The sequence below is a fragment of the Eretmochelys imbricata genome, chromosome 8 (genome assembly GCF_965152235.1).
Source record: "Eretmochelys imbricata isolate rEreImb1 chromosome 8, rEreImb1.hap1, whole genome shotgun sequence".
In the NCBI taxonomy this organism is placed as follows: Eukaryota; Metazoa; Chordata; order Testudines; family Cheloniidae; genus Eretmochelys; species Eretmochelys imbricata.
In genome coordinates this window covers 48,583,215-48,608,534 of record NC_135579.1, presented here as the reverse complement: position 1 = coordinate 48,608,534, position 25,320 = coordinate 48,583,215, and the positions used below count along the sequence as shown (strand labels likewise).

The 25,320-nt window shown below is 47.4% G+C and overlaps 1 protein-coding gene across 2 annotated transcripts; it reads right to left on the bottom strand.

The window, feature by feature from the left end:
• Window positions 1-957: 957 nt before the first annotated feature.
• Window positions 958-20,239, bottom strand: MGST3 (microsomal glutathione S-transferase 3). 2 transcript variants are annotated; one of them, XM_077825129.1, is made up of 6 exons: window positions 20,100-20,239; window positions 8,622-8,745; window positions 5,290-5,363; window positions 4,372-4,429; window positions 2,716-2,788; window positions 958-1,252 (listed from the first exon to the last, which is right to left on the bottom strand). In XM_077825129.1, exons 2-6 carry the CDS (start codon window positions 8,736-8,738, stop codon window positions 1,143-1,145), a joined length of 432 nt encoding a protein of 143 aa, XP_077681255.1. In that variant the 5' UTR covers window positions 8,739-8,745; window positions 20,100-20,239; the 3' UTR covers window positions 958-1,142. The 2 variants fall into 2 exon arrangements, with proteins under 2 accessions (XP_077681255.1, XP_077681254.1); XM_077825128.1 differs by lacking the exon at window positions 20,100-20,239 and adding an exon at window positions 14,287-14,311.
• Between the last annotated feature and the right edge of the window lie 5,081 nt (window positions 20,240-25,320).

Sequence of the window (25,320 nt, the reverse complement as noted above, 5' to 3'; positions counted from 1 at the left end):
GATAATCCAGTACATCCTCCATCTCTGAAATCAAAGCACAGAGGGCCTTTCCAGCAGAGAAACTCCAAGGAGCAGCTGAAGGCTAGCAATATTATACCAAACAGGAGAAGCCTAGATACAAGGATGGAGCTAGTGCTTTTTCCCAGGGCACAGCTGCCTTAGCCCTCACCACCTCCTTCATCTGCATACCTTATTCAAAAGATGTAATTTAGAAGTTACCCTCATCTGCCTGAAATACAGACTGCAGGGTAAAACACAGACAAGGCCTCATTTGCAAAGACTGCAGCAGTGGTACCAAGGAAACAGCTCCTTCTCTGAGAAAAAGGATCACAGGATTCAAGGGGCTGGGTGAAGGGCAGGAAAAGCCACCCTTGGAGCAGAGGGGCTGGAATTTCCCACTTGAGCTGCTTTGTTCCTTTCCAGTGCTCTTAAATGCTATAATGCTGCTTTAACTGCAGTCAGCAAGATGAGATCATGGTGATAAGTGTCAGTGATCCTGCTTTTTATCTGGTTCCGTTAGCACTGCCTGCAGCAGAGGCCAAAGCCCAACCAGGAACCAAGAACTGGGTAGTGATGCTAGGCCAACACCATTGTGGGCACCAAGTGACGATTCTGTGCCTGCAGCTCACAATAGGGAAAGGAAGAAACATCTTCCTGGCTGGGACCTGGACACAACTCAACCTTTTCTACTCAGCCACCCAGAGGAGTCACTTGCTGTCGGAGACCAGATGCTTGGAGTGAGCATTCTGTCTGTACAGTCCTAGCACAGGGAGGGAGATGGACTAGGAGGCCCAGTTTGATCTCTCATGTGACAGGTCACCAGGCTAGGCCAATATTATACATAAGTTCCAGTTTACGGGACTTCTGTATATCCCAGGATGTATAGCACAGGCTTTTTTCCAACCCCCTCTCTGTATTATTGCCCAGGACTACTATAAAAAGCACTTTTACCCAAGATTTCAAGATGAAAACAATTAATTCCTTTGAATTTTAATTAGGAAAAAAACTAGTTTAAGTTGGAAATTAAGTTTTATTATCCAAAACATCCTCCCCCCCCCCCCCCAAAAAAAAAAAACAAAAAAAACCAAACACTCTACACTTTGGAGATTCTCCAGAAAGCTGCGAAGGGGTATGGAGGCTGGCTACTCACTGGAGACCCACTCAAGGTGCTGGAAGGCTGAGTACAAAGTGTTCCCCACCAATCCGAGGAGTGCAGCTGAACCAATGGCCCCTCGGTTTCGCTTTCTGGGATCTGTAGAAAGAGATGAAAGAGCACAAAGACTTAGCTAGCTCAGCAGCACCATCCTGTGCCATGCTTCTCAGCACTAGCCCATGCTACAAGGAGGTTTAATACATGTTTAACAAGGTAGCATTTGGGGAAGTGGGGGTGCAGGTCAGGGCTCACCTTGCTGCATTCTCAGCTGCCCAGTTAGTTCATTTTTTGAAAGGGAAGCCAAAAAGCTTTTATGGAACATGGACATTTAAAAGCAAGACTGTTGCAGGCTGAAACCTCTATGCTCAGCTCTACGGATCCCCTAAGGTCTAAATCCTGAATTCAGGATTCCAAGCTTCCCCTGCTCCAGTTGGTGTAACTGACACTCCATGGAGCTGCATCATCAGTTACCTACAAGTGTAACAGAACTTGGCAGGTAAATGGATGAGGGAATGATGTTCACATACAGATTTAGGCTGTATTTCCCATCTGAATCTGCAGTCTGTCACTGCTATGGAGGCTTGTAACTTTTGTATTTAGTTTTACACAAATGTTTTGCCATTCTTTAACCCTATCACTTTATGACATGCCACTCAAGCCAGTTGCCTGAAGACCGATTGGGTTCCAGGGCTAGATTGCCAGGCTGTAGCACTCCTCACAGAATACCCCAGAGTGAATAACTACTTTAGAGAAAGTGAGCAGCAAATGAGCAACAGGGAATTTTAGCTCTTCTGCTTCCTGAATATTGTCCTACAGATGGAGATTTAAAGGACTGTTGTCCTTCTGCTGTTCAGTACTTGCACTGCTTTTTGGGGAATAATAGGAAAGAATCATCTGTTTTCCCTATCATCATCCAAGTATTTATAGAAGCACCAGCACCATATTAGCAAGGTGCTATAGACAATTAAATAGTACAGATTTGGTCCAGAAGAGCATGCCTATCATGGATTGAGGGAAGAAGAGATAGTTGGTCAGGACTAAAAGGACTTGCTCTTTAAGTCAAAGAATGCCACTTGTGTGTGGTGGGAGAAGGTATCAACACACACAAATCAGTCTGTCCTTTCTCACTGTGGACAGAGTTTCTTTTCTTAGGAAGGGGGAACATGTGCTGCAGTTCTAATTAGGATACTGTACCTTTGAGACTAATCTGCTTTCGCAAACTCGGAGAAGTGAACAAGGGACTGGGAACTATAGTTCAGTCTCAGGGTGGAGCAATAGATACTGTGGCACTGGGGGTAGCCATATTTAGCTCATCCTATCCCCAGAATAGAGCTCCTTATACATAAGGACAAGCGCATGCAGACTCTACAATGCCAAGTCTTTGCTGTCACCTCAATATGTGGGGCAAAGGCACTAGCCTCCTTTCAGTGGTACAGGAAGCCTTATTCATGCCCCCACCACCCTGCCTCACAGGGCAGCCTTCCACTAAAGAGGCCAGATGGTCAACACTGGAGACTCCAGGTCTCAACTGGGGCTCATCCTTTGTCAGTCTAAAGACTCACCTCCTGTGTAATAGCCATAGGCATAGAGGACTCTCCCAATGATCCAGGTGATGCCAAGCCCAACAGCGACACGCTAGAGAAAAGCAGGAAAGGTTAAGGATTCGGAGCTGAGGAAAACTTACCATGCTCCTTTGGCCACGCAAATAGGCACTCTGCTTTATAAACACTGGCTATCAACATGGTAAGGAGTCAGTGTAGAAAAGGAATCTGTGTCTCTAATAATTCCCTCTCGTTAAGCTGTGGAGTCCTCACCCAGTCAGCAGCACCAGAAATCAGTGTCCCAGAGGAGCGCAGTGTGGCAATGCCATGAAATACTGCATGTGATGTGTATCAGTGTCACATACACCCCCGTCGTCCCCCCCCAACACAGATGTCACATTATGTCTTAGAATTGATCCTGGTGTCAGTCTGTGGCATGTGCCCTCCTTCCTGTCCACCTCCCAACATCCCCAGTGACCAGCCAGACCTATGGCCACTAGTATAGTGTAGCCATAATTTACCAGATGCTGGTTAACCAAACTCTTCCATCCACCAACTGTTTTCTTCACTCCAGATCTTTCCCCTCATTCAGTGTCCTAAGCACAGTGGAGAGAGCACTACCTGGTGCAAACTTGACAGCATTAAAGGGACTATGGTAATTAGAAATGCCTAGTCCCTACAGTCACAAGTTGTTGTCTGCTCCAGGCTTGAGCCACCAGGTATGTTGAATAAAACCAACCAGTTTTTGTAAGCTTGTTTTTCGCCACTTTCTGGAGTGGACCAGAGATAGGAACCGAGTAGAAGTTATCCCTCGCTCTTACGTTGCAAGAAATCTCAGCAAGTACAAACACACAGGAGTGGCACTTCCCCATTTGCAGACACTGCAAATTTCCACTTAACAGCTTAGTTCCTGTTTCTCAGGCTGCGGTTCCAGTTTGCCAGACTAGGACCACAGTTGAACCTGCCAATGCTGCTGCCTCCAGTCCCTCCGCACCAGCGCTTGGCAAAGGACGGCAATTGGTTTTTTGCAAAAAGTTTCAAATCTTGGTATGTTTTTCATGAAAGTCGTCTGGATTTTGGAAGAAAAACCCAAACCTGAACATTCTTTATTTCTTGTCCCCAGCCCTTTTTGCTAGCGGCAGAGAGAAAAAAAAACAAAACAAAACATTTTTGGTTTCTCAATGGAAATTTTTCCATGGAGATTTTCATTTAGATAAAGGCTTTAAAAAAAAAATATTTTTTTGACAGAAGAGTTTTGACCAGCGATCCTGCGCATGCTGCAGTGCGCCATGAAGACTGGAGGGGCCTGAGCCTCACTAGGGGTTACAATGCACCCAAGCAAGCAGGAGGCAGCAGCAGCTCCAGTTGGCCCAGCACAGGTACATGGTTCAAGTTGGGAGGCAGCAGCCTACTGTAGGATGCACTACACAGATCAGGAACTTGTCTTACAGAACACTGTCTCTCAGCTGTGCAAGGTGATTGATGGCTCCCACCAGCACCTCCTGGGCAAGTACAATGCACAATGGGGCTAGAGTGGAGCATGCTAAAGATTGATCAGGCAGACTTTGCCTCCTTGGGAGATCTTAGCACATTCTCCTGCAGCCAACAGGAAGGCAGGGGAGAGTAGGAACAGTCTCTAATCCAATCATTTCAAACCTGGCTAGGGACATGACTCACCGGGTGATAGACTCCGCCCACGGCTAGAAAGAACAGGAAGGAGGGATAAACTTCCAATCTGAAAATAGAAGACAAAGATTTGCACTTATGACTAAACTCTAAGAGGTTTTTTGTTTTGGTTGTTTTTAAAAAGATCTTTGTGGATATCTAGACGATCAATCCCTGCCCATCCCACCTTCCCCCACACTTCTTAGAATTGGGCACCATATTTTAGGGAACACCCTCAGCCTGTATAGAGACCTAGAGCAAGGGACTGGACTACTCAGAAGAGGCCTCCAAGTCCAGCTTTTAGCTGCCTCTGCAAGAATGCTGTGACAACCATAGTGGTGTCTACACACACAGTGTGCAGTAATGGATGCACAAACCCTTGGGAATCCTGAAGATCCCAGAGCCACTGCCCAGGATCAGCAGCGTATTTGCTTACAAGGCCTGAAGTTCCCTTTTAAAGTCATTGCCAAATGCTAAGCCACTGTTTACTAGCTGGGGAATGGGAACACACCAGCCATGCTCCGTTTGAGAGCCAGGTCTCTCTGGGCTGGTGAATTCATTCTCTGGGAGAGTCAGGCACTCATCAGGCAGCTGAACAAATGAGACCATCAAAAGGCAAGGCACGACATACCTCACTGGTAACACAGCTTCCTGGGCCTTAGGATCTGTCCTCATGGGCAAGCTGCCAGGGCTGTGATATAACATGGTAGTCCCTGCCTAGGTGGGGCCAGACCGTGACTGGAATCGAACCCCTGGATGAGGGCTTGTCTCACCTACTAAGCATTACGCTGCAGCAGAGCCTTACATTTTCTCAGAGCCCAATCCAGACACAGACAAAGCATTTAGCAGAAGCGAATGCTACACTCCAGGTGTCAGTGCTTAATAACTTAAATCTTCAAGTCAGCACTCAGGACTGTCCACGATACTCACGTGTTCTGGTGTGCGCGCTGGATGCAGTTGAAGAGATGCCCATGTTCAGGGTCCGTGCTATACATGGTTGGATACTGTTAAAGACAACACAGTGTTAGCAAACACATGGAGCTCTGTGGCCCCTCACAACAGCGTCACTCGCCGCTTCCTGCGGGGGCTGTTATTTCCCAGAGCACTCACCCAGGGCGATCTGAATCTCAACTCTGCTTGTTTGGCAAGACCACCTGACTGCCTTGGGGGGTTTGGAGTCCAAGTTGTGTCATGTTGCCCTCCTTCAAGAATGAGCTGTAGGCTGCACTTCAAACTCCTGGGCGCATTGGCTGAACAGTGGCACGAAGTGAACCCTGGCCTCATGTCTCCGGGATCTTGCAAATGCCACTAGATGTGACACAAAATGGAGGATCCGTCCCCCCAGCGGCTACTTTAAAACCATCCTTTGGCTCTGGTCAGATAGAACTTCTGGGATAGGACACTTGGCTGCTTCTCTCTATACCCCCTCCAAAAGGCAACGGGCAGCAGCAGCCAGGAGTTGGATAGACCCTCTCTGTGCAATCCCATCTGCTCTGTGGAGCCAGTCTGAAGGCTGGAATGGAGGCTAGAGCAAACACTCCTCCCGCCCGCCCGAAAAAATCCTGGACACCGTCTCATCTGGAGAGCTGGGCAGAACGTCGCAGGTGGGAATAAGGACTGAAGGCTCACTGCCTCCCCCATCTCCTCTGCACATCTGAGCCTCAAGCAGGAGCGGTCCCTCAGCTGCAGATACTTTCCTGAAACAAGCTGGGGTTAGATCTCTGTGCACGCATTTGCTGTCTGGGTGGGAATTTAATCCGGGAGTGTCTACATTGGTTCTAATCCTGCCAAGCTCTCTCTTGCCATCTCCCAGCACTGAATTTATTGCTCATTGTTTCTACTCAGTCTACAACACATGGGCATGAATGGAGATTCTCACATGGAGCCCTGAGGATGGTCACGCCACATCACAAAGCTAGCCCATAACCTTAAACAGAGACTCTCAAGTTGTGTGAAGAAACCACCATCATGCATTGTCAGCACGAGTGGAACCCAGAATCTGCAGTGTTGAGCCTTTCCCATTTGAACAAAAGGGGTAATTCCACTAGCTGGGAACTGCACTGAACTCTCCCTCTGTGGACCAGCCTTGAGAGGCGTGTAACACACTGAACGATGGGCTCCCCATACACAATACATCACAGCCGGCCTTTTATGTTCTGATCCAAGTACCCCTGAACACCCCATTCTATGCACTCACGTGTGGGGAAAGAGCAGCAGTGGTGCACATAAAACCCAGCAGCCAGATACTGCTGCAGCCTCGTACACACCCACTGACTGGTCCTCTCTTGGGGATGTTTGAGGGCTATACCATACAGCTCCTCCACCCTTTCTCAAGTTTCTAGAATCACACCCTGGAGGAAATGCCCAAAGTGCCAAAGCTGCTTCCAAGCACAGTAGGCTCCACATGCCAACGTCCTGACTCACAGCGGCAGCTGTGAGTAGTTCCCAGGGTAGATTCCGAGATGAAGTTTAGTTTACAAAGGGTCCTCTTTGCTATTGTTCCTCTTAAATATCTCCTTTGAATTTTATAAGCCCTTCTCCCTCTATTTTTAAATGCTCCTCTAAGATCATCTCACTTTCTTCTGCCCCAAATCCAAACTGGGTTTTTCCCAAAGGCAAGATCTACCCACCTAGTAGCAGGGAAAAGCATAAGTAGATAGGGCAGGGACGATATGGTTATTTGCTTGTCACAGGTCTCTTAAGTTTCTCTGTTTCAGACACCCTTCAACAGCCCCATTCAGTCCTAAGCAGCTGATCTGCCACACTGGTAGCTCCACAGATCTAGCTCTGGAGATCAGAGCACAGAAACACCAGCTCCCCACTCGCACACACTCATGGAGGCATACTGCCAGGCTAAAAGGGTGGGGAAAACCTGTGTTTATGTGCGATGTTCTAAGTTTTAGAGTCCTGGAAAGTCTTGGGTTTTGCAGCTGCCTAGGTTGGAGGTGGGGGTGAATAGACCCAGAAGGTGCTGTAGCAGGAAGACAACAGCCCGTGCCTAAGGACAGAGGTTAGAACACCTCAGCAGAGCCAGTCCCATCATATCTCACCCAGCCTGAACTCTCAGCCCATTGCTGCCAGGTCCTACACCTCACCTCTCCTGGGAAAGAAACAACGGTGCCTAACAGCAGCAGGAGATCTGGCACAGCGACCAAGAGGGGGGAAAGCCTTCAAATGCATCTGTGTGGGTACTGGAAGGAGACTGCTGCAACTGGGAGACAGAAGCAGAGACTGGAGCTGAGTCAATAACTCTCTTCCACTGATTTCAAATCTTAAGGGTAAGAATACCCACTGTGAGGGTTATTGCAAGCACCCCTCTAGGAGGATCGTACAAAGGATAAGAGAATAACTAGCACTGGTGGGGCATCATAGCTAGGGCTCTGGTCCAGGGAATAATGGGGAATCACTGCACAGTTCTGAACTACTTCACCTCACTATATTCTCCCATTTAGGACTGGGCTATACTAGAAAATTATATTGACCCAACTATGTTACTCAAGTGTTTGAAAAATCCACACGCCTGAGCGACGTAGTTAGGATGACCTATGTCCCTGTGTAGACAGCGCTAGGTCAATGGAAGAATTCTTCTGTTGACCTAGCTGCCACCTCTCGGGGAGGTGGATTATCTATGCTGATGGGAGAACCCCTCTCATTGGCATAGGCAGTGGCTACAGTGAAGTGCTGCAGCTGCACCACTACAGTGTTTGAAGTGTAGACAACCCACAAAGTCAGTGATAATGTGACTACTGCTATCTTGGCCAACACACTGGAGACTGAACCAGGGACTCCACAGCTATAAGCATGAGACTCTACAGCTTGAGGTGAAGAACCAGGCTCTCCAACTAAGAACTGTAACAGACCCATCAGACAGGGATGTATATGTAATACACACACAGTGACTAGGGGGTTACACCATTTGCTGAGTGGACCACCACCACCATGGATATGCTCCTCTGCAGAGAGCTCCTAGGATATGGTGAGGCACAAGGCTAAGAGCCAAACACTGGAGAAGTGCAGTATTCTCATGATATCCCCCTGTGATGTTCCTTATGTACTAGGATCTAGACAAAACCAGATTCCCGTTCACCAAACAACTCACACAGAATGGGAACTAGTCCACGAAGTCTTGTGTTTCCCCTAATTACCAGTGCTTCTGTCATACTAAGCCAGCTAATGAGATGCCTGGGCCTCACTCCTTCAAGATAGCCAGTAGAGGCATTCTTGGTGCCTCAAGGGCAGGACCACCTGCGCTACCCACTCACCTCCACCTTGTACTTCTTGCGTGCCTTCGCCACATTCACAGCGAGGTGCGTTATCATGATAAAGCCGGCAACACCGGTCAGGACCACGTAGCCGTATTCCTTGGAGAGAACGACCATCTTGACACTGTTGAGAGAGGAGCATTTGGTTACAATCTCAGGACAGGACTGAGAATCCACAAGAGACTATTAACCCCCATTGGTATAAAAAGTCGGATTTACTGAACACTGACCAACGTCCTTCCGGCATGGGGACCTGGGTGCCTGAGGGAAGTGACAAATTATGGAGTTTTCACCTCTAGGCTGCTTGCTGAAATTCAGCCCAAGCAGTTAAGTACAGTACTATGTGTAATGAGTCAGGGTCTCTACGTCCAGTTCATATTAGGCAAGTACGTACAGCATAACCTTCACCATCATAACTGTGTCTCCTCACTGGCACTTTCAGTAGAAGGGCCACAGATGGATTGGGCCCTGGAGTCAGAGTGCCCCGTAAGTGGTTCTTTAGATCAAGACGAGGCAACCTTGGGTGGTGCATGCAAGGAGACAATGGGTAGAAGCTTGCCTCAGTACCTGTGCCTGGTCTGTGACTGTGGTCTGGTATACACTTCAGTTATATCAGCAGAACCTTTTAACTGAAAAAGTTATACTTGTAAAAGCTCTAGTGTGGATTCAGTTATACTGGTATAAAGGTGACGTACTGGTATCATCACCTCCCTTCCCATACAGGAATGGCTATACCGCTATAGCATGGAGCGTGGTTGTTCTGCTTTAACTGTACTGGTACAGTTAGAGCAGTACAACTTTTAGGGTAGACAAGACCAGTGATAGGCAGCTCTCTCTTGAGGGGTCTATCTGACACATTTTCAATAGCACTAAATTCACTTAATTGTTTAGAATAAGTCTTAATAGCAAATATGTAAATTCTACTGTTGCAACTGTCCCAAATTCTAGATTAGGGCCCTTATCCTCCATCCACTGAAGTCAATGTCAGGACTATTGACTTAAATGGGACGGTGTCACACCAGAGGACAACAGATACTGGTGACCTGAGTGGGGAGATGTTACAGGAGGTTTAACCCTAGACATAAAGCACTGCAGACTGCCTTCCAGAAGCCCTTTCATCCGAACCCTAGCTGTGGCCAAATGATCACTGACACTGCACACAGTGTGGGGGTAGTGGGAGGCAGAGCAAAGTTGACAAATGTACCAATGTGAGTGAAAAGTGGAAACCATACTTCAGCCCAGCTAGCCACTGGTAAGCTGAGTAATGTTCTTCCTCCCAGCAGCTAGAGAACAGTGCCAGGGAGCGGGCTCAGATTCGCAAGCACACAGCAAGTCTCCAGAAGCATCTAGTCTCTGGTATTTACCAATAGTTGCACATGCAGCTCCACTGGCTATCAGAAGATGGCCTTGCAGAGCTGTTATACATAAACCATGTCTCCTGATACCAAACCCCTAGCCCTGCAAATGAGCTTTCCCAGTCAAGTTGCCTCTCTCCACCACTTGAACAAGGTTCTCTCCATTTTACAGGGTCAAGTCAAACCTAACTGATCCTTTCCATCTGGTGACTCCACTGGGCAGTGAGGCCTCCTATCCTTCACTGACACAGAACCAGAGCAGTCCTGGAAGAACATGTTACCTTAGGAAACTGGCACCTGCAGCCTACCATGGCAATGCTGCCAGCACTCATGAGCAATGGAACAGAAATTCATAAGGGAGCAGGTTTAGTTTCACACTTACAAGGATAATTATAAACAGCATGGAAAGGAATGAGGTTATCAAGGACAATGGCGTAGACTTTGCACATGAAAACTTGCAGGTACTTAGTTATTTTAAGTTTCAGAGTAGCAGCCGTGTTAGTCTGTATTCGCAAAAAGAAAAGGAGTACTTGTGGCACCTTTAGAGACTAACACATTTATTTGAGCATGAGCTTTCGTGAGCTACAGCTCACTTCATCGGATGCATTCAGTCTGATAGCCAGTCTGAATGCATCCGATGAAGTGAGCTGTAGCTCATGAAAGCTCATGCTCAAATAAATGTGTTAGTCTCTAAAGGTGCCACAAGTACTCCATTTCTTTTTGTAGTTATTTTAAGCATTCATGAGAACACTAAAAATTAAAGCAGATTTAAGGCTGTGAGCACGAGCGGTACCCCTTGTTATAACGGTTACTACATTTAGACTATCGTAAATGATCAGCATTTCACAAACACAACAGGTCAGCAAACTGAGGGTCATTTTTTATTATAAGCTGAATTCATAACACCAACTGCCAGTGGTGATCAGGAGCAGCATTTTTCTGCTCAGATACTCAGGAGGGATACTGCCCTCCACCCACAGACTTCATCTCTGCCTGTCACCTGGGTCACTGGCAGGGGCTACCCTGAGAATGTCTCACAGGCCGCTACTACTGCGGAACACAACAGTGCCACTGCATAAAGGCTTTCACCCAGGGAAGCGGACACCCACGCTCCACCGAGGCTGCTTAGTCCACAAGTGAAATTCGAGGCCTTATGATTAGTATTGAAAAGACTTGCCCTGCATAAGACCAGCCTGCCTGAATGACTACCTGTCCCAGAGGCTGCAAGGCTGGAGCTGTGGAGTATAGGCAGAGCACTTCTGAAATGCCCTCTCCTTCCACAGGCACTAGGGCCATACTGCGTGGAGCACTCTTAGGGCTCGTCTACACGACCACGTGGGGTCAGTCTAAGATACGCAACTTCAGCTACCTGAATAGCGTAGCTGAAATCGATGTACTTAGACCTATTTGCTGTGGTGTCTTTACTGCAGTAAGTCGACAGCTGACGCTCTCCCGTCAACTCCGCTTGCGCTCCTCATTCTGGTGGAGTACTGGAGTCAACAGGAGAGTACTCAATTTATTGCTTCTATACTAGATGCGCTAAATTCACACACACCCCCCCCGGATCGATTGCTGTCTGCCGATCCAGTGGGTAGTGTAGACAAGCCCTTAGAAGAGACTCCAGAGGCTTGTGTTAATTGAGGGGTGCTTTATTGGCTGTGTTGGAGGAGCCCTGCCCCCATTTTTGTACCAGCTTTGGCTCAGTGAAACACCCAGATAAGTTACTGCTTAAGAATATTGTTTAAAGGGGTGTCACCTCTCAAACCTGCTAGGATAATCTGGATCTTTCACCTTATCAGTTCCCTGCTATCGCAAGGACATTGGGCACAGGTGATGCCTCAGTTTCTCCTATTCTCTGCCCATTTCACACAACAGTTTAGTCTCCTGATGGACTGAAGTGCTTTGGTTTCACTATTGTTGTTGTGCTCAACACAGGGGTATTTGGATGTAGTTTAAGGCCTGTGATATTCAGGTCAGACTAAATGATTTAATGGCCCCTTCTATGAAACCATGACCCACCATCTTGGGGCAGCATCCCTTCACGTTTCTGTAAAGTCAAAATTACCATCTCAATTTCAGCTCTGTACTAAGACTCATTCATACAGGGCCCTTCACTAGAAAGGGGTCAGAGTCCAACAATCAAATGCAGCACCCCAACTAAGGAACTGTTAAAACTTATATTGGAAGATTAAAGCCCGCTCAGCTTTCCAAATGGCTAACTAGATCATAGGACCTTGTGAAGCCAAACGACTCCCACTGAAACCAGTGGGACCATGTCTACGCTCGTGAATTTTACAGAAGAATTCCTGCTTGTTCCAACACTGGTTCAGCTGAACTGATGTTAAGCACCACCATAAGCCCTAGTGTAGAAAAGTTTGTGCTGTTTTTACCAGTGTAAAGCCTGCTGAATGGGTAAAAATGGGTCTGGTTGCAGGGGCCTCATGTTTACATTAACACCTCTTCAGCTGACCTGATGGGATATATATTTTGTAAGGCTCCCCCTAGACAATGTTTCTGAATCTTGCCATTGACTTTGGTGGAAGTTGGTTGGGGCCCCATAGCTGGTCATTTGTATGATCCCACTTGCAAGTATTCAGACCAGAGGCTAACAGCGTAATAAGTCAATAATATACTTTAAAATCATACCAGGAATGCACAAAGATTTATTTTTTAAGTTTGAATGGCATGGTCCAGGTAATTAGGTTTTATTAAAAAACACATACAACAGCATTCTGCACTGATTATCTCCAAACGCAGATTGGAAACAGAGAACAGAAATTGCTAGGAATAAAGGCATAACATCTCCACATTAGGATCAGTAGTAAGACACTGATGAGAACAGTTCACCAATACAGAGCAGTCTGGAACATCTGTAAACTGGGTGCAATCAAACAACATGCATTTTTATAGCCAAGTGCAAAAGCAGACATTTAAAAACAAAGCATGTAGGTAACACTTACAAGAAAGCACTGACTCTGAAGAGGACATGGAGATCATTGTAGCTACCAAACGGAGTATGAGCTCTTAGAGCAATAGGGTGGCTAAGAAGGGCTAAACTGATACCTGGATGTATAAACAAGGGGATATGCTGAATAGGAGCAGGGGGGCGATATTATGTCTGTATAGGACACTGGTGAGAACATTACTGGAATACTGTGTCCAGTTCTGGTGTCCACACTTTAAAAAAAAAATGTTGGAAACTTGGAGACGGTGCAGAGAAGAGCTACAAAAATTTATGATTCTAGCTCTGGAGAACACTGAGAGATCGATTTAGCTTATCAAAGAGAAGGTTAAAAAGTAACTTGATCCTGGGCTGTAAACCCCTGCACAGGAAGAAATCAGATACTAGAGAGCTCTTTACTCTAGCAGGCAGAGGCCCAGCGAGTTCCAATGACTGGAAGTTGAAGTTAGTACATTCAAATTGGAAATGAGATGCAACATTTCAAACAGTGAGGGTGTAAGTAAAGTGGTCATCAAGGGATTAACTGGGTTACTCAAAATATTATGGGTTGGAGCTATGCTCCACCCCTCCCTTACTTCCTATTTAGTGTGCCCCCTCCTGTTTGCATATAGTTGAATATAGCAGCACTTTCCCAGCCTGAAATGCTGTAAGTAAAATGTGTTTCTTTTGCACTGAGCAATTACTTTACAAAAGAAGGTAATTAATCAGTGGAACATCTTACCAAGAGAACGGGTAAATTCCTCTTCACTTTGAATCTTTAGGTCAAGACCAGATGTCCAAGAACATCTAGATAAATCCACGAGTTACTGGTCTCAATAACGTTCTCTTATGTGGTAGGAAAGAATAATTCAGGAATGACTAGGTGAAATTCTAGGACCTGTGTTATGCAGAAGGCCAGGCTAGATGATAATTGTAGTGCCTTTGGGCCTGGATCTGTTTATCTATAATTTTGCAATATCAAAGAGACACTGGAAGTCAGTTTTATTTCATAACAAAATCAAAACAATTATGAAGTAGATGAGATCAAAAGTAACTAACTTTAAAAACTGCAGATGGTAATTTAAGAGTATCATCAAATGAAAAACGGTAAGGAAACGGAAACAGGCTTCCAAACTTCAGAGATAGTAGGAAAAAAAATAAACAAGAGTTACTTGTATGTGTGTCACTGAATATGTTACAGGCCCATTGCTCACTAAATGCATGTTAACCAGATAAATAGTCGAAAGAAATGACTAAGGAAGGAGTAAGAAAGTGTTACAAGGAAGAGTCTAAAGACAACATCTGAAGACAAGTGTGGGAATACTGATAGCAACATAGAGACACTTTCACCTGATGCATGGAGTCTTACCTTTGCTTCACAGTGGCGTAAGTCCATAGGTCACAAGAGAGTCTTAATGACCTTGCCACTGTAACACTGCCATAGATGTTGCAAGACTGGCTTTTCATCCTGACTCAGCATTGCTGGAGCAATTCTGCTAAATGAGCCAGGACTGAAGGAAACTTTGATAAGTTACCTTTGTGCACAGTCAATCATCAGCCTAGCAGTAGTAGAATCACAGTTACAGTGCAGTGAGCCAACTGACAACTTTTACAACCACATGACATAGAACTACTAAGGATTGGGTTAGCTGGAAGAAACGGTCATGTTCAGTTGTAGCAAAGGCCAACACAATCATAGGTTATATCAAAGTTGGTATTAGAACAAACATTATATGCTTGTACAAGACTACAAGGAAGTCACACCCAAGTACAGTAAAACCAGGCAAAGGAATTCAACAGGACTCAACTTGACTCTTATTTTTTATGACCTGCAGACACACAGTGTATTTCAGCAACCTTTGACCGCAACCACAAAGACTGTGATAAACTGAATGACGTGGGTCATAAGGCTGAATTCATTCCCCCTGAATTGCAGGTACTTAGGGCTTATCTACACAAAGATGTTCTTTCAGAATAAGGTAAAGTTTGAATTTAAAATGCAGCAACTATTCCGGAATAAGAGTATTTACATGGGGAGTTAGCCCAGAAGAACTATAGCGGAATAGTTATTCTAGAATAGCCACGGCCAGTCAATTTCCCCAAGCAGACAAGACCTTAAGAGACTTGAGACAACTTGAGCTCAAAGGATTGAAGAGGATGCAGACCACTACATATTCCAAGACTCAAACGCTTGTAGCAGCTCAGTAGGCAACTAATAGTAATGAATAAAGAAACACACTCAGCAATGCCCCTCTGCCATGTACATTGGCCAAACCAGACAGTCTCTAGGCAAAAGAATAAACGGACATAAATCTGACATCAGGAATTATAACATTCAAAAACCAGTAGGAGAACACTTCACTCTCCCTGGTCACTCAATAACAGACTTAAAAGTGGCAATTCTTCAACAAAAGAACAGACTCCAACGTTAAACTGCAGAACTGGAATTAATTTGCAAACTGGACACCATCAAATTAGGCCTGAATAAAGACTGGGAGTGGATGAGTCATTACAAAAAATAACTTCCCCATACTAATTTCCCCCTACTGTTACTCACACCTTCTTGTCAACTGTTTGAAATGGGTCACCTTCACTACCACTACAAAAGTGATTTCTCCTCCTTTGGTATTCTACTGTTAATTGAATTGTCTCGTTAGACTGACCCCCGCCCCCCACTTGGTAAGGCAACTCCCACCTTTTCAGCTACTATGTGTATATATACCTGCTACTGTATTTTCCACTCCATGCATCTGATCAAATGGGTTCTAGCCCACAAAAGCTTATGCCCAAATAAATTTGTTAGTCTCTGAGGTGCCACAAGGACTCCTCATTTTTTCCATCTACATTGTAATTAGTGATAACACATAATAGTTATCTAGACTGTAAACTCTTTGAGACAGAGCCTGAAGTTTGCACGTTTCTCAGCAAAGTGCCCAGTGCGCTACTATTGGTGCTTTACAACCAGTTAAGTATTTTGTCTTTCTCTAGGACCAGCCCAGTAAAAATCTCACAGCACTTTACAAATGTTAATGAATTCACATTAAACATTTCATTAGCCTGGAGATAAGGTTAGTCAAGAGCATTTCCTTTCAACACCATCACTACAAACCAAAGAGATCACTAGTTAAGGCCACAAGTATCCAGAGCAAACTCAGTGCACATGTATTACCATCTACACTTCATGTAACCCTCATAGGCTGTCAGCCTCACAACAGTCTCTGGCTTCCAACACATGGCCACCTACCATGCCCGATTACCACTTACATGCACAGCCTTCATTCCAGATGGGAAGGACTCATGCATTTGACTGTGGCATTTTCCTTCCAGGTAATAACACATTAAAAATGTCTGGATTGAGGGACATTAGAGAAACAGGCTCAGGGGTCAGTTGTCCAGGCTGGAAGACTTGATGCCTGGAGAACTAATGAAATGGTGAAATCACAATCGTTGAGAGTGAAAGCTGAGTAATTGCAATAAGAAATCAAGACGGTTCAGAAGCCATTGGTTGGTTGGTTTTTGTTAAGTCCTATTTAACTTGAATGACTAACACTTTTTAATGAAGGAAGGCTTGTAATAGCCAGAACCTCTACAGATTCTTTTAAGGTGTTAGGGCTCAATAACTGTCCTGGAGCTATGCTCTAAAACAGGGGTGGGCAAACTTTTTGGCCTGAGGGTCACATTGGGGTTCCAAAACTGTATGGAGGGCCAGGTAGGGGAGCCTGGCCCCCACCCCCTGTCCGCCCCCTCCCACTTTCTGCCCCCTGACTGCCCCGCTCAGAACCTCCGACCCATCCAACCCCCCCCTGCTCCGTCCCCTGACTGCCCCGACCCCTATTCACAGCCCCGCCCCCTGACAAGCCCCCTGGGACTCCCATGCCTATCCAACTCCCCTGTTCCCCATGCCCTGACCATGCCCCCTCCCACCCCCAGAACCTCTGCCTCCTGCTCCCTTCCCTCTGACTGCTCCCCAGGACCCCCTGCCCCTTATCTAACTGCTGCCCCCTTACCATGCCGCTCAGAGCAGCATGTCTGGCAGCCGCGCCACCCGGCTGGAGCCAGCCACACCGCCGTGCTGCCTGGCAAGAGCTTGCAGCCCCAACGCCCAGAGCGCTGGCAGCATGGCGAGCTGTGGCTGCAAGGGAGGGGGGACAGCAGGGGAGTGGCTGCGGGCTAGCCTCCCCCTCCAGGAGCTCAAGGGCCTGCTGTGGCCTGTGGGCCATAGTTTGCCCACCTCTGCTCTAAAACCATGGTAGATCACACTCAACAGTAATGATATTTCTATGGTAAAAAAAGCAGGACATTTTAGAAACAAAACCTAACACATTTTTCAAGCCTTCTTTATATATCATAAGGAGCAAAAAAGAAAGAGCGGGGGCGGGGGGAAGGAAGCACAAGTCCAGTTTCGTAGGTGTCCTTTGCAGGTCACCTTTAAGAAAGCTCCATTTATGCAGTTTTGGTCCTCATATAGGGTATGTCTATACTACAGAAAAACCAAACAAAACCAAACACAGCAGCAAGTCTGGGTCAACTGACTGGGACTCGCATTACAGAACTAAAAATAGCGGTGTACATGTTCCCACTTGGGCTGGGCGCTGGCCTCTGAAACCTGGTGATGAGGATGGGGAGGCTCTGGGAGCTCAGGCTTCCAGACTTCAGTCCAAATGGGAATGTCTACACTGCTATTTTTAGCCCCACAGCATGAGCCCAAGTCAGCTGACCAAGGCTCCAAGACTTGCTGCCCTGTTTTTTTGCTATGTAGACATACCCTCAAATTGAAGCCAATACAGACAAGGTACTCCTAGAACCACGCAGATTCTGACACAGCATGGCCTTGTAAGTCGAGCAATAGATACAGGAATTAGGGCTAGTCTACACTTGCAATGTTAAAGCGCTGAGGCAGCAACGCTTTACCGTGCCTTGTGTGGTCACGGCGCAGCTCTCTAAAAAAACAAACCCACCCCCACGAGAGGCGCAGCTCCCAGCGCTGGGGCACTGTCTATGCTGGCACGTTACAGCGCTGAAACTTGCTGCGCTCAGGAGGATGTTTTTTCACACCCCTGAGCGAGAAAGTTGCAGCGCTGTAAATTGCCAGTGTAGACAAGGATACGCACCATCTTAGCTTCAACAAAAAAACTTCAAAACCAGACGTCAAAGAGAAACTGCAGGGCTACAATTCATTTGCAAATTTAACACCATTAAATTTGGGCTTGAATAGGGACTGGGAGGCTCACTACAAAAGCAATTTTCCCTTTCTTGAAATTGACACCTCCTCATCAGTTATTGGGAGTGGACCACATCCACCCTGATTGAATTGGCCCCCTCAACACTGGTTCTCCAATTGTAAGGTAACTCCCTTCTCTTCATGTGTCAATATATTTATGCCTGATCTGTAATTTTCACTTCATGCATCTGAAGAAGTGTTTTTTTTACCCACAAAAGCTTATGGGTAAAAAAGGCTAAATCTATTAGCCTTTAAGGTGTCACCGGACCCCTCGTTGTTTCTGTGGATACAGACTAACACAGCTACCCCTCTGATGCTTGACACCATCCTAGCTGGGAAACCTGAAAAGTTAGCTTTGTTTTGATTCTCACGATGGACATTTTTATATATCTGAATACCCCACTCCCTTGTGAGCAATGTTCTAGTTCATAGGAACAAGAAGTTGGATGAACTCAGAGTATGTGCAATACCCACAACAAATCCAGTTCTAAGGGGTTTCTTGCAAGTAGTTCATCCAACAGAGATACTGGGATTAACAATCTTGCAGGCCTTTCTTCTTATGTTGTATACATTTCAGGGTAGGTTCAAATTTGAGCTAATCAATTTTGGCAGCATCTCCTTCACTTACAAGATCTCTGCAATAACCAATGCCTCAGATTAAAGCACAGGCAGGTCTGAAATGAAAAAGGTACTGACTGCAGCAAGTGGGACAAAAGGAGACAGACAAGAGGATGCAGCATTTGCACAGGAAAGTGACATCTCTCTCTCCCCCACCCTTAAGCAACCCCTCCTATTGTTTCTATGCCGCATTGGTACTGTGAAAGGAGATATAATGGAAACCCCACTCAGTGATGGGATTTTAAATACATCTTCTGGCTCCCTATTGGGTGTCCTTCCCCAGTTACCTGATGGGAGAGGACTGGCCCAGAAACTCAGGCCAGACTATAATTAGTAGAGAATTGTGTTATCCACTGTGCCAAAGAAAAGTGACCCCTAGATTGCTCTGGGGATGTGGAACAGGAAACTGACCAGGCACTGGTTTGTGTGAGCACTGGGCTTGGGGTTGGCTTGCAGGTCAAATGGGAGGAAGTGGCCCTACAGAGGCAACAGGGAGACAAGCACCTCGGAAGCCGCAGGGGCAAGTGAGCCCAGCAGGACTGTGGCACGAGGACCCAGAGCAGACAGGGAAGTCACCAAAAAGTGGCTGTGGGGTAGGCAGGGACCAGTACAGCCTGCAGGAAGAGCCCTCAGGCTCCACAGGGAGCCAGGGATGAAAGAAGCTGCCCACTGGTGAAGTGCAGGGGAAACTGCCAGCCTGGGGAAGCCCAGCAGGAAGCAGCAGTGTGCAGGGCCTGAGCCACACACAGACCTCTTGGGGAGTGTCATTAAGTGGAACAGCAGCTGGGGCAGAGGGCACAGGGACACTGACACAGCTAAACCAGGAGGAAGAGGACACGGAGGTGGCTGTAAGAGGACCGGCAACATCCCCTGGGAGAGGCCCCAGCCTCACCACGCGCACCGAAGGGCCAAAGACAACTTTAACCTCCAAAAGAGAAGGACTCTGACTTTACGCAACACCCCAGCTCCTAGGGGCTGGGAGATTATCCATGTCCCCCCTCCCCCCGCCTCTTGGCCTAAAAAAAGAGGTTAGGGGCAAGGGCCCCAAGGCCTCTCCTCCCACCCGGGGAGAGAGGGGCTGCCCGGGGGCGCAGAGCCGCGGGGAAAGGGGGGCTGCCCGGGGGCGCAGAGCCGGGGCGGGGGGGAAGAGGGGCTGCCCGGGGGCGCAGAGCCGGGGCGGGGGGGGGAAGAGGGGCTGCCCCGGGGGGGATGGGGGCTGCCGTCCAGTGCCTGCGAGCCCCCAGGGGCGCAGAGGCGGGCACACGGGCCGCGCTGCCCGCAGCAGGCCGAGGCGCCTGGCCCCAGGTTGGCTCCCAGCTGGCGAAGGAGCCGCCCGGACTCACCCGCTGCCTTTGCCGCGCGGACACGATCCTGGGAAGTAGGGGCAGCCCGGGGCTGGCCACGGACTGTCTAAGGCAGAGCCGCATCCGGACCCGCCCCGGGCCCTGCCGAGCCACCGCCCCCAGGGCGGGCCCGCAGCGCCGCGCACACCCGCCCCCTGGCCCTCAGCCCGTCCCGCCGTCGGGAGACTCGAGGCGCTGCGGCCTCCCAACTCCGCGTTACCCAGAACCCTCACAGCGCCCCCATAATCACCGTAACACCCCTTCTGACCGGGGGGACACACACCGCCCCCATAATCACTGTGGTACCCACAACACCCCCTCTGCCTAGCGGGACTCACTGCACCCCCATAATCACCAAGACACCCTACAACACCCCCTCTGACTGGGGGGTCCACACCCTGCCCCCATAATCATTGTGACACCCCAAAACAACCTCTCTGACCAAGGGTGGTGGGAGACAACACACAGCACCCCCATAATCACTGTGACACCACACATACACAACACCCTATGTAATCATTAGAATCAGAAGATTAGGGTTGGAAGAGACCTCAGGACATCATCTAGTCCAACCCCCTGCTCAAAGCAGGACCAACCTCAACTAAATCATCCCAGCCAGGGGTTTGTCAAGCCGGGCCTTAAAAATCTCTAAGGATGGGGATTCCACCACCTCCGCCACCCTCCTAGTGAAATATTTTTTGCTAATATCCAACCTAGACCTCCCCCACTACAATGTGAGATCATTGCTCCTTGTTTTGTCATCTGCTATCACTGAAAACAGCCAAGCTCCAGCCTCTTTGGAACCCCCCTTCAGGTAGTTGAAGGCTGCTATCAAATCCCCCCGCCACTCTTCTGTTCTGTGGACTAAACAAGCCCAGTTCCCACAGCCTCTCCTCGTAAATCCTGTGCCCCGGCCCCCTGATCACTTTTGTTGCCCTCCACTGGACACTCTCCAGTTTGTCCACATCCTTTCTGTAGCGGGGGGCGCAAAACTGGACGCAATACTCCAGATGTGGCCTCACCAGTGCCCAATAGAGGGGAATAATCACTTCCCTTGATCTGCTGACAATGCTCCTACTAATGCAACCCAATATGCCGTTAGCCTTCTTGGCAACAAGGGCACACTGCTGACTCATATCCAGCTTCATATCCATTGTGACACCCACCTATCTAAAGCCCCCCATATGAACACTCCCGTGTACTCACTGTGACAACCTCACTCCGTAGAGTCCTTTATAATCATTGGCTCCCTCCAAAAGATCCCCTCAGTCAATGACACTATCCCCTGCAGTTTTCAGAGTAGCAGCCCTGTTAATCTGTATCTGCAAAAAGAACGAGGAGTACTTGTGGCACCTTAGAGACTAACAAATTTATTTGAGCATAAGCTTTTGTGGGCTATAGTGGGCTGTAGCCCACAAAAGCTTATGCTTAAATAAATTTGTTAGTCTCTAAGGTGCCACAAGCACTCCTATTCTTTTTATCCCCTGCAGTGTCCTTTTTAATCACCAATACGCCCACCCACCTGCTCCCATTTAATCACTGGGAAATCCCCACACAACCCCATATAATCACGAGGACACCCCCAAAGAACCTTCTATAATCTCTGAGACACCCATCCACAATATCCCCTCAAACACCACTCACAAAGTCCCCTCTTAATCTCCATCACAGGGACTCCCAAAATAACTCATTCAGACCTCCACGACCATTGAGGCAATCTCACACGGTACCAGTCCTCAAGACATCTCATATGTACTTGACCTCTTATGGATAGGATAGATGATTCTTTCTCCTGGGGAAAGAGGTGCTGACTAAAACAGAACCAAAAGATGACCCTGAGTCATCCCCTGACAGAGGCATCTGAATCTTAGACCAGTGGGTCGTTAAGTTGATGAGGGACCCTGCAGGGCAATGGATTCATCTTAACTGATGATTATGGACTACTTAAAGAAGCCATTCCTGGTTGGCTGGGACTCACTGAGGTGGGCTACTAGAGGTGGTTAAGAGCAGAAAGGTTTGTCTCGTAATATTGGCTTAAACAGCAGCATGTTGGCCGTGAGATCCCAGCAGCCAGAGGCCAAATAAAACCAGAGGCTGACTCCCTTGAGGAAGGAGTGGAGTTGATGGCATTCACACAATTTTGTGCAATCCTGCTGGCTGGGCCTAAGGAATGGGTTTATTGTCACTTGGTAGCCAATCTAAGAGGTGCTGTACTCCTGCTGGAGAATTTTCTAGGTGCTGAGCTGAACTATGGAGCTGTAACCCTAGCTGGGAAATCAGGGTTTAGGTGATGAAAAGCAGGTATGCAGTGAAGGGACAGCCATGAAGAACTATGGATGCCATTTAAAGGATTTTAGTGGGTTGGGATTTCTTGCTTTGAGCCATTACACATTTCTGGGTTGAGGGTCACAAACAGCTCTGCCTAGTTTCACATGGCAGACCTACAGCAGCCTCTACTGTTCCATTCCGCAAAAAGAAAAGGAGTACTTGTGGCACCTTAGAGACTAACCAATTTATTGAGCATAAGCTTTCGTGAGCTACAGATGCATACTTTCGGATGCATACTGTGGAAACTGCAGAAGACATTATATACACAGAGACCATGAAACAATACCTCCTCCCACCCCACTCTCCTGCTGGTAATAGCTTATCTAAAGTGATCACTCTCCTTACAATGTGTATGATAATCAAGGTGGGCTATTTCCAGCATAAATCCAAGTTTAACCAGAACGTTTGGGGGGGGTAGGAAAAAACAAGGGGAAATAGGCTACCTTGCATAATGACTTAGCCACTCCCAGTCTCTATTTAAGCCTAAATTAATAGTATACAATTTGCAAATGAATTCCAATTCAGCAGTTTCTCGCTGGAGTCTGGATTTGAAGTTTTTTTATTGTAAGATAGCGACCTTCATGTCTGTAATTGCGTGACCAGAGAGATTGAAGTGTTCTCCGACTGGTTTATGTATGTTATAATTCTTGAGATCTGATTTGTGTCCATTTATTCTTTTGCGTAGAGACTGTCCAGTTTGACCAATGTACATGGCAGAGGGGCATTCCTGGCACATGATGGCATATATCACATTGGTGGATGTGCAGGTGAACGAGCCTCTCATAGTGTGGCTGATGTGATTAGGCCCTGTGATGGCGCCCCCTGAATAGATATGTGGGCACAGTTGGCAACGGGCTTTGTTGCAAGGATAGGTTCCTGGGTTAGTGGTTCTGTTGTGTGGTATGTGGTTGTTGGTGAGTATTTGCTTCAGGTTGTGGGGCTGTCTGTAGGCAAGGACTGGCCTGTCTCCCAAGATTTGTGAGAGTGTTGGGTCATCCTTCAGGATAGGTTGTAGATCCTTAATAATGCGTTGGAGGGGTTTTAGTTGGGGGTTGAAGGTGACGGCTAGTGGCGTTCTGTTATTTTCTTTGTTAGGCCTGTCCTGTAGTAGGTGACTTCTGGGAACTCTTCTGGCTCTATCAATCTGTTTCTTCACTTCCGCAGGTGGGTATTGTAGTTGTAAGAATGCTTGATAGAGATCTTGTAGGTGTTTGTCTCTTCTGAGGGGTTGGAGCAAATGCGGTTGTATTGCAGAGCTTGGCTGTAGACGATGGATCGTGTGGTGTGGTCAGGGTGAAAGCTGGAGACATGTAGGTAGGAATAGCGGTCAGTAGGTTTCCGGTATAGGGTGGTGTTTATGTGACCATTGTTTATTAGCACTGTAGTGTCCAGGAAGTGGATCTCTTGTGTGGACTGGACCAGGCTGAGGTTGATGGTGGGATGGAAATTGTTGAAATCATGGTGGAATTCCTCAAGGGCTTCTTTTCCATGGGTCCAGATGATGAAGATGTCATCAATATAGCGCAAGTAGAGTAGGGGCGTTAGGGGACGAGAGTTGAGGAAGCGTTGTTCTAAATCAGCCATAAAAATGTTGGCATACTGTGGGGCCATGCGGGTACCCATAGCAGTGCCGCTGATCTGAAGGTATACATTGTCCCCAAATGTAAAATAGTTATGGGTAAGGACAAAGTCATAAAGTTCAGCCACCAGGTTAGCCGTGAGATTATTGGGGATAGTGTTCTTGACGGCTTGTAGTCCATCTTTGTGTGGAATGTTGGTGTAGAGGGCTTCTACTTCCATAGTGGCCAGGATGGTGTTATCAGGAAGATCACCGATGGATTGTAGTTTCCTCAGTAAGTCAGTGGTGTCTCGAAGGTAGCTGGGAGTGCTGGTAGCGTAGGGTCTGAGGAGGGAGTCTACATAGCCAGACAATCCTGCTGTCAGGGTGCCAATGCCTGAGATGATGGGGCGCCCAAGATTTCCAGGTTTATGGATCGTGGGTAGTAGATAGAATATCCCAGGTCGGGGTTCCAGGGGTGTGTCTGTGCGGATTTGATCTTGTGCTTTTTCAGGAAGTTTCTTGAGCAAATGCTGTAGTTGCTTTTGGTAACTCTCAGTGGGATCATAGGGTAATGGCTTGTAGAAAGTGGTGTTGGAGAGCTGCCGAGCAGCCTCTTGTTCATATTCCGACCTATTCATGATGACAACAGCACCTCCTTTGTCAGCCTTTTTGATTATGATGTCAGAGTTGTTTCTGAGGCTGTGGCTGGCATTGTGTTCTGCATGGCTGAGGTTATGGGGCAAGTGATGCTGCTTTTCCACAATTTCAGCCCGTGCATGTCGGCGGAAGCACTCTATGTAGAAGTCCAGTCTGCTGTTTCGACCTTCAGGAGGAGTCCACCTAGAGTCCTTCTTTTTGTAGTGTTGGTAGGGAGGCCTCTGTGGATTAGTATGTTGTTCAGAGGTATTTTGGAAATATTCCTTGAGTCGGAGACGTTGAAAATAGGATTCTAGGTCACCACTGAACTGTATCATGTTCATGGGGGTGGAGGGGCAGAAGGAGAGGCCCCGAGATAGGACAGCTGCTTCTGCTGGGCTGAGAGTATAGTTGGACAGGTTAACAATATTGCTGGGTGGGTTGAGGGAACCATTGCTGTGGCCCCTTGTAGCATGTAGTAGTTTAGAAAGTTTAGTGTCCTTTTTCTTTTGTAGAGAAGCAAAGTGTGCATTGTAAATGGTTTGTCTAGTTTTAGTAAATTCCAGCCACGAGGAAGTTTGTGTGGAAGGTTGGTTTTTTATGAGAGTATCCATTTTTGAGAGCTCATTCTTAATCTTTCCCTGTTTGCTGTAGAGGATGTTGATCAGGTGATTCCGCAGTTTCTTTGAGAGCGTG

What these genes read in the sequence shown, in the direction of transcription:
- MGST3 (XM_077825129.1), bottom strand. Translation starts at nt 8,738, where the DNA reads ATGGTCGTTCTCTCCAAGGAATACGGCTACGTGGTCCTGACCGGTGTT. An exon ending in GCAAGAAGTACAAGGTGGAG is followed by an intron (nt 5,364 to 8,621) that starts GTGAGTGGGTAG and finishes TGTCTTTAACAG; the next exon opens with TATCCAACCATGTATAGCAC. An exon ending in TGGGCGGAGTCTATCACCCG is followed by an intron (nt 2,789 to 4,371) that starts GTGAGTCATGTC and finishes GCTTTTCTCTAG; the next exon opens with CGTGTCGCTGTTGGGCTTGG.